This window comes from Sander lucioperca, chromosome 1, assembly GCF_008315115.2.
Source record: "Sander lucioperca isolate FBNREF2018 chromosome 1, SLUC_FBN_1.2, whole genome shotgun sequence".
Taxonomy (NCBI): domain Eukaryota; kingdom Metazoa; phylum Chordata; class Actinopteri; order Perciformes; family Percidae; genus Sander; species Sander lucioperca.
The window spans coordinates 25710030-25724977 of NC_050173.1; the positions used below are offsets into that span (position 1 = coordinate 25710030).

Below are 14948 nucleotides of genomic sequence, written 5' to 3' on the forward strand. Positions count from 1 at the left end.
TAACATACAGCTGTTTCATATGCCCTCACATTACACCTCAGTGCCCACACAGACACGCTTTTTTATCTTCTGTAGCCATCACGTCCTCATATTGTACCTTGTTTTCCATCTGCCTGCCTTCTCGCTCCCTTACCCACTTTTTTATTGTGATAAAATGTAATTCATTTTCCCCACTGGGTCCACCCATGCATCTACACACTCAGAGCACCTTCAGGTGCTTTGGAATAATGTGTTCAGAGAATGTAATATGTAATTTCTTCCAACAATACAACCATACAGTATATTAGTATAAAAACCAAAAAAAACAACCCCATGGCTTTACATCTTTACCTTTCTCCTTCCTGTCAGACTCTCCTTTCTCTTCTCCCTCATAAAACGCCTCCACGCTTCACGCTTCCCTACCCACAATGCAGTGCAGGATGGCCGTTTGTTTGAATTATGACTACAGCGCCTTAGAGAGAGGTGAGAATATTGTGTCGGCTGCGTGCACGTACACACACACACACACACACACACGCGCGCGCACACACACACACACACACACACACACACACACACACACACACCTGTACTGTGTCTGTCATTGCAGAACCTTGCTTTCAGTTGTTTTTATGTTTACACGTTTACAACAATGGACAGCTAGAGCCAGGTACATATCTAGCAAGAGTGTTTGAAAATATAGAAAAAAAGATTAATAATGGCCGTCCTTGTGAGAGCAGAACATCTTTAAATGAAGGTGACACCAGGAGGGATAATGCACACAGGCTTCAAAGTGTCATTTCTTCACCGATCAAGCATTCAAAGCCTTGCACCAATATTCAAAGAGTGGCGTGTAAGAACAATGACGACATGGTAGCCTGCTTTATGAAATGGTTTACTCAGATTCCCATCAATCTTTGCGATTCACCAACCCCCTACGCACTTCTATAGATGGCAGAATATGGCTAAGTCATTAAAGGTTGTGACCAACCGAGACAGAGGAAGAAAAATGTCAATAGCTGTGTCTCAATTGTAACTTATTTAGCAAGACAGGATTCCCCCAACAGTTGCTTTTTTCGTCACAGTGATAGGATTTGGGATTCAGTATGATGTAGAATTTAAACTCACATACAGTAACACTAAATCTTCAAAGTGCAATGGTTAGTTTCAGCCAGAGCCAGAGACACTTCAAGGCCATCAAATTAGTAATTTTGCAGGGTTGCCTTTATTTAACTTCAACCAACGTTAGAAAAATGTGTTTCTAGAGTTATACAAATCATAAATCCACTTCAAGCAAATGTATGTTTACATTAAATTTGTCTAATTAATTGGATGAATTAATAAAAATTGGATGGAAAGTCACTTGATGTCCTTGAACGCATGTACCAATCTCAGTCTGGAACACAGTCAACAGCGGTGGACTAGCGTATACATATAAAACACGACATGGCTTCCTGTATCCTTCAAAATCACTAAAAGCACACGAATCATTTGCAAGTCAAAGCCTATCCTGTATTGTGGACATCCCCATTTACTGCATGAAGGCTACATGCAATGGCAGCCATTGCATTCACTCTGCATTATTCCTACATCAGCAGCACTGCAGACTTTCCCAACAATTGCTCTTGGAAGTGAACCAACAGCACAGCAAACCAGCATCAACTGTCTCACTTATACTATCCCGTTAGTATCATACTGTTATTTTTTAGCTAGAAAGAGAAGGAGACATAAGAGATGGTGGGGGATGTATACATGCAAACAAAAGGATTTAAAGATAGTTGATGGCAAAGAGAGAGGGATGAGTCCTCTTATCGGCCTGTCATTCTTCACTTCTACATTCCCAACACATACATCCTTAATCCACTTACATCTACCTCTCATTCCTCCTGTTGTTTTATCTCTTACTTTTTCTTGCCATCCATATTTTTTTTTCTTCAAATTTTTACATTTTGGCTTTTCAATCTCCAAACTCCCTCTCCTCTACTCCTAACAGCAATAGACAAAGCAATATGGTCACTTGATAGACACAAAATGACAGAAAGTTGGGGACTTAGACTTATATTTGTGCTGTTTACATTATTTCCAGATTTGATGAAGCCGTATTTGTTGATATGGATTGGATGTGAACCCAGCTAGTGTATCCTCCTTCCCTCCCACTGTCCATTCATTAATTAGTCAGTCAGTATAGTGGATGCTCATTGATGTATTCAAGGAGTGGCAGTGATCCTGTGTGTGTGCTTCCCTCTGCTCCAGATGGTTGCAGAGGGAAGCATTGAATCCATCTGCCAATAGGCCTTATGATAGACATGATTAAGCACACTAACTAATTATATGAAAGGAAATTACATTCTGGGCCCCCATTCTATCCCCTGTAACAAACATTTGTGATCTGAACACATACAAGCACAAACACACAAGGTCTATGAATGCAACACGATGGTACAAATATGGAGAGCACACACACTCACACAGACACACAAAGTACACCCTCATCCCAGATTGATACCAATCATGTCACTGCTAATCAGGGTGCTTGGTGAACAAAGCTGTCAGAGGAATCCAATCATATCACACAGCTGATGGAATCGTTTACTGTGGATGAGGACAGAAGATGAAGTGCATGGCCGCCAATATGAATCCACTACTTATTCTCAATTCTAGAAAAATTACCGATGCAAGAAGCATAGTGATATGTTCTCAAAATTATCAAAAACTCCATCCTCTAGAGAATGTACAGTTCAAGAGTTGAAGACATCTCACCACTTGTGTGACAGCCTTTGTTGGCTCTACAGAGTGGTGGGAATCCCCAGACTTGCATCAAGAAGTCAAATGTGTCAGTGGTAACATGGTGGACTTTGAGAGACAATGGAGTCTAATGCAACTAAAACTCATAGTTAGGGGAAGCTCTTGGTCATTGTTAAAATAAACGTTTTATGAAAGTAAGAATAGTATATAGTATTTTCAAGGCAACAGCGTTGCAGATAGCTCAAGACAGCCGGGGATATAGGAACAGGCAGCATGCAGTATATGAGTATACATAACAGTATATGATAATACATCCAAAACACACGATTCACTCTCACTGGTTTCTGTGACAGGAAAAATACTTTGAATAAGTACCGTAGTTCTGTTTACAGTTGAGTAGACAGTCTTTAATGTGGACACAGGACACATTCCCGTTTTCACTGCTATTAGAATGTGGACACATGCGGCTCAAACCACCTCCAAATGTGTTTTTTGCGATGCGATCTCAATGCGTCCTCAATGCATCCTGAAAAAGTTTTGACCTGTACTTAGAGCTGTCCACTTGTGATCCAATCACTCAGATCGGATGTTACTACCAGGTGAAAATGGGGTTATTCATTGTTGGTAGATGACAGGATGTGAACCCAACTTGTCTTCCCAAGCTCTTCTCTTAAAGATTTTGGGACGCTATAACAATAGCAATTTTTGGCAATTGAAACACTTGTTTAGGGAAAGATCATGAACAATAATTGCAGGACGTGAACTTCTGTCTCGTGCATGAAAGTTGTATGTGTTACATATTCATCCACCACCCCGATCTCCACAGCCTGCGGGACTGTACATGGATGAATGAAATAACACAGATGTATCAAATGAGACATACCCAGATAGGCCTCTTTGCTCTTCAGAATAGCACAAACTTATCCCTAAACTTCACATTCAATTCAATTCAATTCAATTCAATTCAATTCAATTTTATTTATAGTATCAAATCATAACAAGAGTTATCTCGAGACACTTTACAGATAGAGTAGGTCTAGACCACACTCTATAAAGCCCCAACAATTCCAATAGTTCCCCCAAGAGCAAGCATTAGCAGTGGCTATTGCGACAGTGGCGAGGAAAAACTCCCTTTTAGGAAGAAACCTCGGCAGACCCAGACTCTTGGTGGGCGGTGTCTGACGGTTGGGGTTATGATGGTACAGGGTGTAGCGTGGCACAGCAGAGCATGGGTGGACGCGGTGGACGCAGCAGGACGTAGCCGGGCATTGCAGGGAATCGCAGAGCGTAGCAGGGTGTAGCAGGTCCATAGCCACAGCTGCACCCAAGACCCAGGTCTTGGTGTCGCCCTAATCCGAGGCGATGTTCTGGGCGAAGAAGAAACATAAGGACTCTGGGGAGTAAACTCCCCAGAGCTAGGTGAGTAACAAGCACTTCTGAGACAGGATGTGCATAAAAGGAAACAAAAGAAAAGAGCGTGTCATAAGAAGGAACTTCCTTGGCAGTCTAGAATTATAACAGCATAACTAGGAGAGGCACTATATTATTGATTATACGATAGGTAAATCTGATGACTGTAAAGAGAAGCAGAGAAAAGCAGGGGTGCTGTGTCTGCAGCTATACACCCTGCCCCGCCGGTCTAGGCGTTCACTGCAACTCCTCACTCCCTAACTATAAGCTTTATCAAAGAGGAGAGTTTTCAGTTTAGTCTTAAATGTAGCGACGGTGTCTGCCCCCCGAACCCAGATTGGGAGCTGGTTCCACAGGAGAGGAGCCTGATAGCTGAAGGCTCTGCCTCCCATTCTACTTTTAGAGACTCTAGGAACCACAAGTAACTCTGCATTCTGGGAGCGTAGTGCTCTAGTGGGACAATAAGGTACTAAGAGGTCCTCAAGATATGAAGGAGCTTGACCATTTAGAGCTTTATAGGTCAGAAGAAGGATTTTAAATTCAATCCTGGATTTTACAGGAAGCCAATGGAGAGAAGCTAATACAGGAGAAATATGATCTCTTTTCTTAGTTCTTGTCAGAACACGCGCTGCAGCATTCTGGATCAGCTGGAGAGTCCTAACGGACTTATTTGAGCATCCTGATAATAAGGAATTACAGTAGTCCAGCCTGGAAGTAACGAATGCATGGACTAGTTTTTCTGCATCGTTTTGAGATAGGATGTTCCTAATTTTAGCAATGTTACGAAGGTGAAAAAAGGCTGTTCTAGAGGTGTGTTTTAGATGGGCGTTAAAGGATAGATCCTGATCAAAAATAACTCCTAGATTTCTGACAGTAGTACTGGAGGCCAGGGCAATGCCATCCAGAGTAATTATATCTTCGGCTAATGAGGTTCGTAGGGGTTTGGAGCCCAGGACAATAACTTCGGTTTTGTTTGAGTTTAACATCAGGAAATTGTAGGCCATCCATGATTTTATATCTTTAATGCAAGCTTGAAGTTTAGCTAGCTGGCTGGTTTCGTCTGGCTTGATTGACAGATATAATTGGGTGTCATCCGCATAACAGTGAAAGTTAATTGAGTGTTTCCTAATAATATTGCCTAGAGGAAGCATATATAAGGAGAATAGAATTGGTCCAAGCACTGAGCCTTGAGGAACGCCATGGTTAATTTTAGCGTAATTGGAGGGTTTATTGTTAACATTAACAAATTGCGATCGATCAGAGAAGTAGGACTTAAACCAGTTTAGTGCGATTCCTTTAATGCCAACTAAATGTTCCAGTCTCTGTAAGAGGATGGTATGGTCAATAGTATCGAATGCAGCACTAAGATCTAATAAGACAAGTACGGAGACAAGTCCTTTGTCTGATGCAGTTAGAAGATCGTTAGTGATTTTCACCAGTGCCGTCTCTGTGCTATGATGCTTTCTAAATCCTGACTGAAAGTCCTCAAATAAGCTATTGCTATGTAGAAAATCACATAACTGATTAGCGACTACTTTCTCAAGGATCTTGGAGAGAAAGGGAAGGTTAGATATAGGTCTATAGTTGGCTAAGACCTCAGGATCGAGGGTGGGTTTTTTCAGTAGAGGTTTTATCACAGCTACTTTAAATGACTGCGGTACATAACCTGTCAATAAAGACATATTTATCATATCTAGCAATGAAGTGTTAACCACGGGTAACGCTTCTTTAAGTAGCCTCGTTGGGATGGGGTCCAAGAGACAGGTAGATGGCTTAGCTGAAGAGACCTTTAGCATTAATTGTTGAGGGTTTATAGGATAAAAGCAATCTAAGTATATGTCAGGTCTAGTCGTTCTTTCTAGCAGTCTGTCAGTTAAAGGTGACCCATTAGAGGTTGGGGGAAAGAGGTGATGAATAGTATCTCTAATTGTTATAATTTTATCGTTAAAGAAACTCATGAAGTCGTCACTACTCAGAGCTATAGGAATAGATGGCTCAATAGAGCTGTGGCTATCTGTCAGCCTGGCTACAGTGCTGAAAAGAAACCTTGGGTTGTTCTTATTTTCCTCTATTAGTGATGAATAGTAGTCTGATCTGGCCTTTCTTAGGGTCTTCCTATAGGTTTTCAGACTGTCTTGCCAGTCTAAACGAGATTCTTCCAGTTTGGTGGAACGCCATTTACTTTCAAGTTTGCGCGAGATTTGCTTTAATTTACGAGTTTGGGAGTTATACCAAGGTGCTAGTTTCCTTTGCTTCATCGTCTTCTTTTTAAAGGGAGCAACAGAGTCTAAAGTCGTCCGTAGGCAGGCCGTAGCATCGTCTACGAAATGATCAATTTGAGAGGGACTAAAGTTTACATAAAGATCCTCTGTTATATTACGGCACGTTAATGAGTTTAGTGCTGTTGGAATATCTTCCTTAAATTTAGCTATAGCACTGTCAGATAGGCTTCTAGCGTAGAAGCTTTTATCTAATTTCGTATAATCGGGTAGTAAGAATTCGAAAGTTATTAAGAAGTGGTCTGATAATAAAGGATTTTGCAGGAATACTATTACGTCTTCAATTTTGATGCCATATGCCAGCACAAGGTCGAGGGTGTGGTTAAAACAGTGCGTGGCCTCGTGCACACTCTGACTGAAACCAATTGAATCTAGTAGTGAGTTGAAAGCAGTACTAAGGCTATTGCTGTCAACGTCCACATGGATATTAAAATCACCTACAATAAGTACTTTGTCTGATTTTAGGACTACACATGATAAAAACTCTGAGAATTCCGATAAAAATTCACAATATGGACCTGGTGCTCGGTAGACAACAACAAATATAATTGGCTGTACTGTTTTCCATGTTGGATGCTGAAGGTTAAGAACGAGATTTTCAAAAGAGTTATAATTTAGTTTAGGTTTAGGATTAATTAACAGGTTTGAGTCAAATATGGCTGCAACTCCCCCTCCTCGGCCTGAGCCTCTAGGAATTTGAGTATTAATATGAGTGGGAGGAGTGGCTTCATTTAGACTGACATAATCTTCATGGCCCAGCCAGGTTTCAGTTAGACAGAATAGATCAATTTGATTATCGGATATCAATTTGTTTACTAGTATTGCTTTAGAAGACAGAGATCTGATATTTAGTAGACCGCATCTAATTTTCCTATCCTGTTCTATCATTGCAGTGGTAGTTGTAATTCCAATTAGGTTGTTAAGTATTGCCCCTTTTTTGGTTACCTGTGGCTGACGTGAACTGGATGCTAAATTGACTATGTTTGCAGTCAACTTCTTATTACTTAGGGGATTCAACACTTTGTATGGTCTTTATATTGTTGATTATAACTGGAATAGTACTAGTATTACATGTTACCCTGCAGAAAACATTTTCAGATTCATTCACTTGTAAAGTGCCATTAGGATCAATACCTGGGGGGCATGAATCTGTGATATTTTCAACAGAATGTCAATACTTAACTTTCAGTGTGGTCGTTATGTTGTCAGATAGCAGCCTGGCTCCATGTCGGTTTGGGTGGAGACCATCATGTTTCAGCAGGCTGGGCCTCTCCCAGAACAAGTTGAAGTTGTCGACATAGGGAATGCCCAGGGAAGCGCAGTGGGGTTTCAGCCAGGTGTGGAGCCCGAACAGTCTGGACCATCTTTCAGCACCCTTTCTGTAGGTAGGTAGAGGCCCAGAAATGACGATCCGTTTTCCTGTGCCCATCAGGGTGGTGATGAGAGTGGTGAAGTCTTTTCGGAGTGCTGTCGACCGTCTCTCTCTGATGTCGTTTGTGCCCACATGCACGATGATGTTGTCGACCTTAGCGTGGCAGGCGAGGATGCTGGGAAGTTTGTGCTGGATGTCACGGACCTTGGCACCAGGGAAGCAGTAGACCTTGGACGGACCGCTAGGTGTAGGGGGAATGTAGAGGTCCCTGACCATGGAGCTTCCGATGACCAGCGTGGAAGTTGTTGGGTCTGAAGGGGGGCGCGCCGACTGTGTGGATGGGCCAGGATGAGCGCCATGGGGACGTGGCAGAGAAGGGTTTCTGCAGAGCAGAGGGAACTCCTCATCGTTCATCAGAATGGTGTAGCGATTTTCTAGTCGTATAGGTTGGGCTGGGCCTGAGCGTTGTCCTGACCGCCTGCTGTGGTGCTTGCTTATACGCCATGGCTCAGGCTGGTGTGGAGTGGAGCTGGTCAGCAGAGCTGACTTGGTTCTCGGCAGAAGCCGAGGAGAGACGACAGGGACAGAGGTTGTATTAGTGCGTGGTGGGGTGAGAGTAGTGCAGGGCAGAGTGGAATCAAAACATCCGACATTAGTGTGTGTGTGAGGGGAACTTCCAATGATAATGGTGTCAAGGAACTGTTCATTCACCTTGATCTGGTGGAGAGTCGCTATTCTGGCTTCAAGTTCCACTATCTTCTGGCTGAACAGGAGGCACGAGTCGCAGCCAGGTGTACAGCTGAGGGGGGGCATCGTGTAGCTTGCTAGTTTAGCTAGTAGCAACGTTGACGGAGGCCCTCTCCAAAACCGATCCCTCTTCACTTGCAGTTCACAAGTCAACACTTGCGGATGCTCCTGCTTGTGTTAGCAAGCTGTGGATACTCCGTTACTACTGCCAAAATATAGAAAAGAATTCCAAGGAGGCAAACATCCTAAGGGGTCCGCGTCACCTCCCCGCTAGCAGACAGGCTAACTAGCCGTTAGCACAACAAATAGCTAGACGTTGGTTAACGGAGCGGAGGAGAGTTTTACAAACAACGGAGAAACTGCGGCCAGACAGGTCCGGTTAATATACAGCTAGACGATGCAAAGAGTGACTGTATTTCACTGTAGAGGACTTAAATCGCAGGACGTTAAGCGTTAAGCAGTCTCAGTCTAACACATTCAGTGTTACAAAACGGTAAACAAAATTATAATGGCTTTAATAATTACAGTCAACTTTGGCAGTGCCATGTGTCCCCATAAAGCAGATCAGGACAGGCTGTGTGCCATTTTTCCCACCTTAAAAAAAAAAAACATGACTTTTAATTACATATAACACAAACATGGCACAGCCATATGTTGGTATGATCCCCAGACTCACTCTTTTTCAGAGTCATTGAACAGATGCTCACAGTCACAGCTCCCTTCAAACAAGTAGCCAAAAAAGAAAACATAATCTTGGATTCAAAACGAGGTTTTTGACAAGAGCACACAACCCTATGAGACTATTCTTTTATACTGTTATAAAACAGAACACTCAACATTGATGACCCTAGCAATCTTTACAAATCTTGCTCAATTAATCAAGTGGGGCATGGCAAGGCCGTAAACAAGTTATCTCTAAATCACCTCTCAAATATAATTGCATTGCATCAAAGCAGATCAAAACATCTCATCAGTCTCTGGAAGCTTTTGGAGGGCCGAAAATAATTGTATTGCGAGCCAAACCTGGCCTGTGGGCATAGAGTTGTTTGGTATTTACCGTCTTGAGTCCAAACTGAACTCATGCCAACCGTTAACCACCAGCAGCTGGTCAATATCACGTAGAAATACATGAAAAATGTTCTTGCTGTGCCTCACCGTGAACTGCTTTCTAAGACCCTGTTGTGCACTCCAATGCTGCCTCTAGCACACAGCAAATTTCAAAATAAGAGTATACAGATCAAACAAAGAATTACAGTATTGGCTTTGTATAGCAACTTTTCGAAGTTTTGCATATACTGTACATACTGTATGTTACAAGGTTAGTTTTGTTTGCAAGCTCATGTTGCAGTGCTAGTTAGACGAGACAACATTTATTTTCCGTGATGATGATGATGCTAAATGTACATTAAATCTTTTAATGTCTACTTTTCACATTTGTCTTGTCTGAAGTCACTGCAATAGAGTCTTCCTTTAACCTGCTGCTTTTTGAAATGCTGCTACATTTTCAGGTGCACTTGTGGTGTGCTATAGTAAATACATTTCTTAGATACTCTAAGGACTTCTTCTAGCACACACTTGCATAAACGTGCACATATAAAAACAAACCAAAGAATATGTTGCTCCAGAAGCCCAAATGTAATTTCTGTCGCCCTGCAGAAGCAATCCAGCTCCTGAACCTCCTTCCTCTGGGTTGAAAGCTGACATGACTGATATAACAGGTGCTGCAGTATGCCGAGCAGACATCGGGGCTATGTAGAGAAGAAGAAAAGGAGATTTAAAAGGTTGATAGAAGAAAACAGGGAGAAGAAATGGATTAGCAATGGATAGCTGGAGTGTGAGAAGAGAAAAGGTGAAGGGGAATTAGAGATGAGAGGAGACAAGAGGGCACTAGAGGGAGAAAAAAATGGATTATAAATGGAGAGAGGGAGAGAACAAAAAATGGACAAGATAGATGCTTGGAAACGAGGGGAGAAGAAGAAGAAGAGGATAGAAGTCAAAGAAAAAAGGATTAGGATAAAAGGATCTAGAAGAGAGATGGGGAAGGGGACAAGGAGGAGAAGATTAAGGTGGAGTGATATGCTGGAGAGCAAAGAGTAACTAGCCATGGTGTGTGTGTGTGTGTGTGTGTGTGTGTGTGTGTACGTTTTGTGTTTGGTTATATCTTTTTGTGCGTGTGTGTGTGTTTGTGTGTCTAAATGCCACTCATCCTTTGCGGTTGAGTTAAAAAAAAAAACAAGAAAAAAATAAGAAGATACTTCTAAATGTCTGCCCTTTATATGTGCAATCCATCCACCTGCTCCTCCGCAGAAGAAGTAGATAGGGTGAGGAGAGACAGAGGGAGGGATGGATGGATGGGATAAAAGGAAGTAAAGAAGAAAGGAGGGAGGGAGGAGTGTAGGTTTCGGGGTTGTTGGGTTCATGGATGAAGGGATGGATGGTGGCGGGGAGGAGGGTTACCTAGGTAATACCTAGAGCCGAGCAAATTAAAGTAAAAGCAAAGGATGGATGACAGTGAGGTACAAGGTGCATCTGGGAGTCCAGTGAACGAGGCGTCGAGCCAGCCAGGGAGGAGGGGGAGGGTGAGAGAGGGAGAGAGAAGAAGAGTAGGGATGTAGAGAGAGAGAAAGAAAGAGAGAGAGATAGAGGAAAGAAGGAAAACGGCAAAGAGAGGCAGAGTCGTGACTGTAGGTTGATTTACGGAGGCTTTCCTTTTAATGAAATTGTTTCAGTGACAGAGCCGGTAAAAGGCCCTTAATGGATTGGCTGGCCTAATGTAATGAAATTACTCCCTCTTTCACTACAGAGAGAGGAAAAAAAGAATAAAAGAGGACATGGGGAGGAGGGGAGAGAAGCGGGAGGAGGAGGAGGATGGGAGAGGAGAAAATGCAATTAATATTTACAGAACAGACAAGCAGGGTGGGCTTTAGTAGCTACGGATGGCTCGCTCTCTTCTTCACTGTGTCTACCTCTCTCGCCCCTCTCTCTCCCGGTGGCCAGTGTGCGCTGGGCGTGCAGCAGGGGAGGGAGGTGATAGGCTGACGCCAGGCAGGCCACTTCAGCGCACCGTCTCTTCTCTTGCGCTCTTCTTTTCCTCTCCTGCTCTCCTCAGGGCTGGCCATATCAGCACTGAGGTGAGAGACTTAACCTTAGCTTGTGTGCTGTTGCCTGGACTGGGCATCCCTAGAGAGTGTGTGTGTGGGAGTGTGTCTTGGAGAGAGAGTTAACACTGGTGTCTCCTACCTGCTACCTTAAGCCCACTTACTTGGGTATCACCTCACACACACCCCCACACACACTCATTCACGCAACCTATCTTTTTTTAGTCCCTCCCCCAGCTCAGCGGACCTCGCAGACTTGCGCCTGACTCTCTCCCATCTCTCTCTCATCTGTGTGTGTGTGTGTGTGTGTGTGTGTGTGTGCGTGTTTGTGTGCTCGTCGCAGGCAACTGGACAGCAACCACATCAGCTGCATCGAAGATGGAGCTTTCCGAGCGCTGCGCGATCTGGAGATTCTGTAAGTAAAGAAAAACCCCAGTCTTCTCACTCTAGCTCCTCCATCTCTCTTCTCCTCCTCTCATCCGGTCTTCTCCTCTCTCCTTTTTTTCATGCGTTGTCTGTGAAGCAGGGATCTGTCCTGCACTCTCCTCCTCTCATTATCAGCTTTGTTTTCTGTCTTATTCAGTTTGTTCATCTTTTCATGCTTCTTTTTTCTATTCACGTTTTCCTCTCCTCTCCTGTCTTGCCTCATTCTTTCCTCTTCATCTACTTTTATATCTCACCCTTTTATCATTCTGTTTATAGACATCTTCTGTAAGTCTTTAATATAAAAAAAACGTAAACTTAAAATTGCTTTTGTTGAGAAAATGTAGTTTCTTTACACATTTCTGTCTGTGAATTATATTTTCTGATATCCCTATATATGTGTTTGAGAAGTGCACGTCTAAGTGATTGTGCGTTGCTTGCAAGGATGAAGCGCAGCGTACCTGTTCATTCACCAGCCTGTCCTTGACTTACAATACACTGATACACACACACAAGCACACACACACACACACACACACACACACACACACACACAAAGGGTGAGAAAAATAGTGCATCTGCCACCTGCTGTGGTTTGCGCTTTCTCTGAGCCATGTATTTTACTGCATGTGAGTGATTCCCTCTGTATATGGGAATATGTTGATGCATATTTGCTTCCAGCTGTGTGTGTGACGTGCGTGTGAGTGTGTGTATGTGTGTGAGTTTGTGCAAGTTTGTGCGTCTGATCTGTCCACATTTTTAGAGCTGCTCATTTGTCACTATGCTCAGAGGTGTGACTGGCGACTGTGCAGTGTGAGGTTGTGTCGTGAAAGGTGTCTACTTTCTCCACACTTGAATGTGTGTGTGTGCGGGCACGCATCATTTTACACAAATATGTGTGTGTATATGTTTCCATGGTGTTTCTTTGCTCTCACAAAGAAGCGGATACTGTGCTTCATTGTGGGTTGTGCATCTGAACCAAATCCTTCGCTTCAGTTCATTACAACAACGGAACTGTCAGAGCATACATTTCCCATTTTTGTGCTAAAACATATAAAGCTTATAGTGTCATGTCTTAATTTTATGAAACATTGAGCTGGAAAAAGTTAACAAATAGGATCTAGCTTTGCTTGGCATCAGCGTTGGTTCATTTGTCTGCAGGGTTGTTGGCAATGATTCATATTCTGGATGCATGTAATTTTATCGTGCCATATATTTCCATTCAGTCAAATCAAGTAAAACTAATCTGTCTTGATTGTGTTCTGAATACCAAATACATCTGTGGAGGAAACTTGATGTTAATATTTAAATACAATTTATTTGGCTTTTGTTATATTAAAATGTGTGCCTTTGGTGTAATTAAATTAATTTTATATCCATGAACATCAAACAGTTTAAAACCCTGCCTTATGAACTACTACAGGTTGTATCTGTTTTACTCAGTCTTGTTGAATGAATTAATTTGGTCTTTGATTGGTTTACTTATAGCAATCTTGTTGTTTTAATTGATGCTGTTTTCATTGCTAGTACTAATAATAATTTGTTTCCATTAAATGACCTAAGGCCCACTAAAAACTAAACAACAAACATATAAAACAATTTACATTTATTTGTTTTCACATCTGGCGTTAACAACAGATACCTGCCAACACTGTTCTTTTTAGCGTTCTTTTCATTATACATATGGCTCAACATGCAGTAAACACAGCATACAGTAAAACATAAACTCATTGTCCAGTTCATGATGTCTACCTAGCTAAATCTAATGCAGGCTAATACACAGTCCTGCAATAAAGGTTATAATGTAGGTTACAATGTTGAGTGTTGATTTAACTGTATAATCATTTTGGAAGATGTAGTTTGTGGTGCTGTTGAACTGAGATTTACTGAGAGGTGTTAATATTTGGTCAACCCTTATTGATATATATATTAGTCAGATAAAATATTATAAACACCTCTATAACAGTTTATCAAAAACTCTACATTTAATGTGAGTAGCACATTAGTCCAAATAGATCAAGAGTCCAAATAAAGCCAGCACAATGCTCTCCATTCAACTGGAGACCTTTTTTCCAGCCAAGACACCGGTGTCCTCCGGATCAGGCTTGGGATCTGCACCATCCCTCCGTATGACACATGCCACAACACACATTGCCTTATACTGTAGAACTGCTGGCCTCAGTGTCTGTGTTCTGTTGGGTATAATACAATAATGGGCCATGAGTATACAATGCAAGTTTTAAGTGCAGCATGGTGCTCATGGTTTTGAAATGTAACTATAATTGGCCTCCTCTGGAGGAAATCTGTCTCATTATCACATGAAGATCTACTGTACCTGCAACATTTTGGGAGACAGACTATTAAAACAAAGACCATTATGTAAAATGCATTGAATCTGTGCTAGCGACATGATACAAATCAGAGCTCATCTAAGGGCTGGGCGATATGGAGAAAATCAGATATCACGATATTCTTGACCAAATACCTTGATATCGATATTGCGGCGATATTCTAGGGTTGACATTTGGTGCTTTAACAAAATATCTTCACACTTAGATTTTAGATAAATAATCATCAGTAATGTGGACATAATGTCTAAGTGGGGAAAAGGCAAATAATAGAACAGCTAGAACAGTCTGGTAAGTTCAGAAAAGTACATCACTTTACCGTAATGCAGCCTTTAAAACCAGGAAAAGACCACACTTGTTATATCACGATATTACGATATCCAAAATCTAAGACGATATCTAGTCTCATATCATGATATCGATATAATATCAATATATTGTCCAGCCCTACTCATCAAACACCAAAATCTAGTGGGAACATGTGTCTTTTACCAGTTTTATGTAACATGGCAAAAACAACTTCCTAAAGAATGTGGTATTGAAATCA

The 14948-nt window shown here is 42.0% G+C and overlaps 1 protein-coding gene across 3 annotated transcripts in view; it reads left to right on the plus strand.

Moving 5' to 3' along the window:
- Window positions 1-14948, plus strand: part of slit3 (slit homolog 3 (Drosophila)) — a 255991-nt gene that overhangs the window by 145048 nt on the left and 95995 nt on the right. For 2 of the 3 annotated variants that reach the window (XM_036001165.1, XM_036001156.1), the window contains exon 6: window positions 11974-12045. Coding sequence is in view for 1 of the 3 variants with exons in the window: in XM_036001156.1 (XP_035857049.1) it covers window positions 11974-12045 (72 nt within the window). In the remaining 2 variants the exon portion in view is untranslated. Of the gene's footprint in view, window positions 1-11549; window positions 11664-11973; window positions 12046-14948 lie in introns of those variants that run through there. The other variant, XM_036001162.1, reaches the window with a different exon arrangement.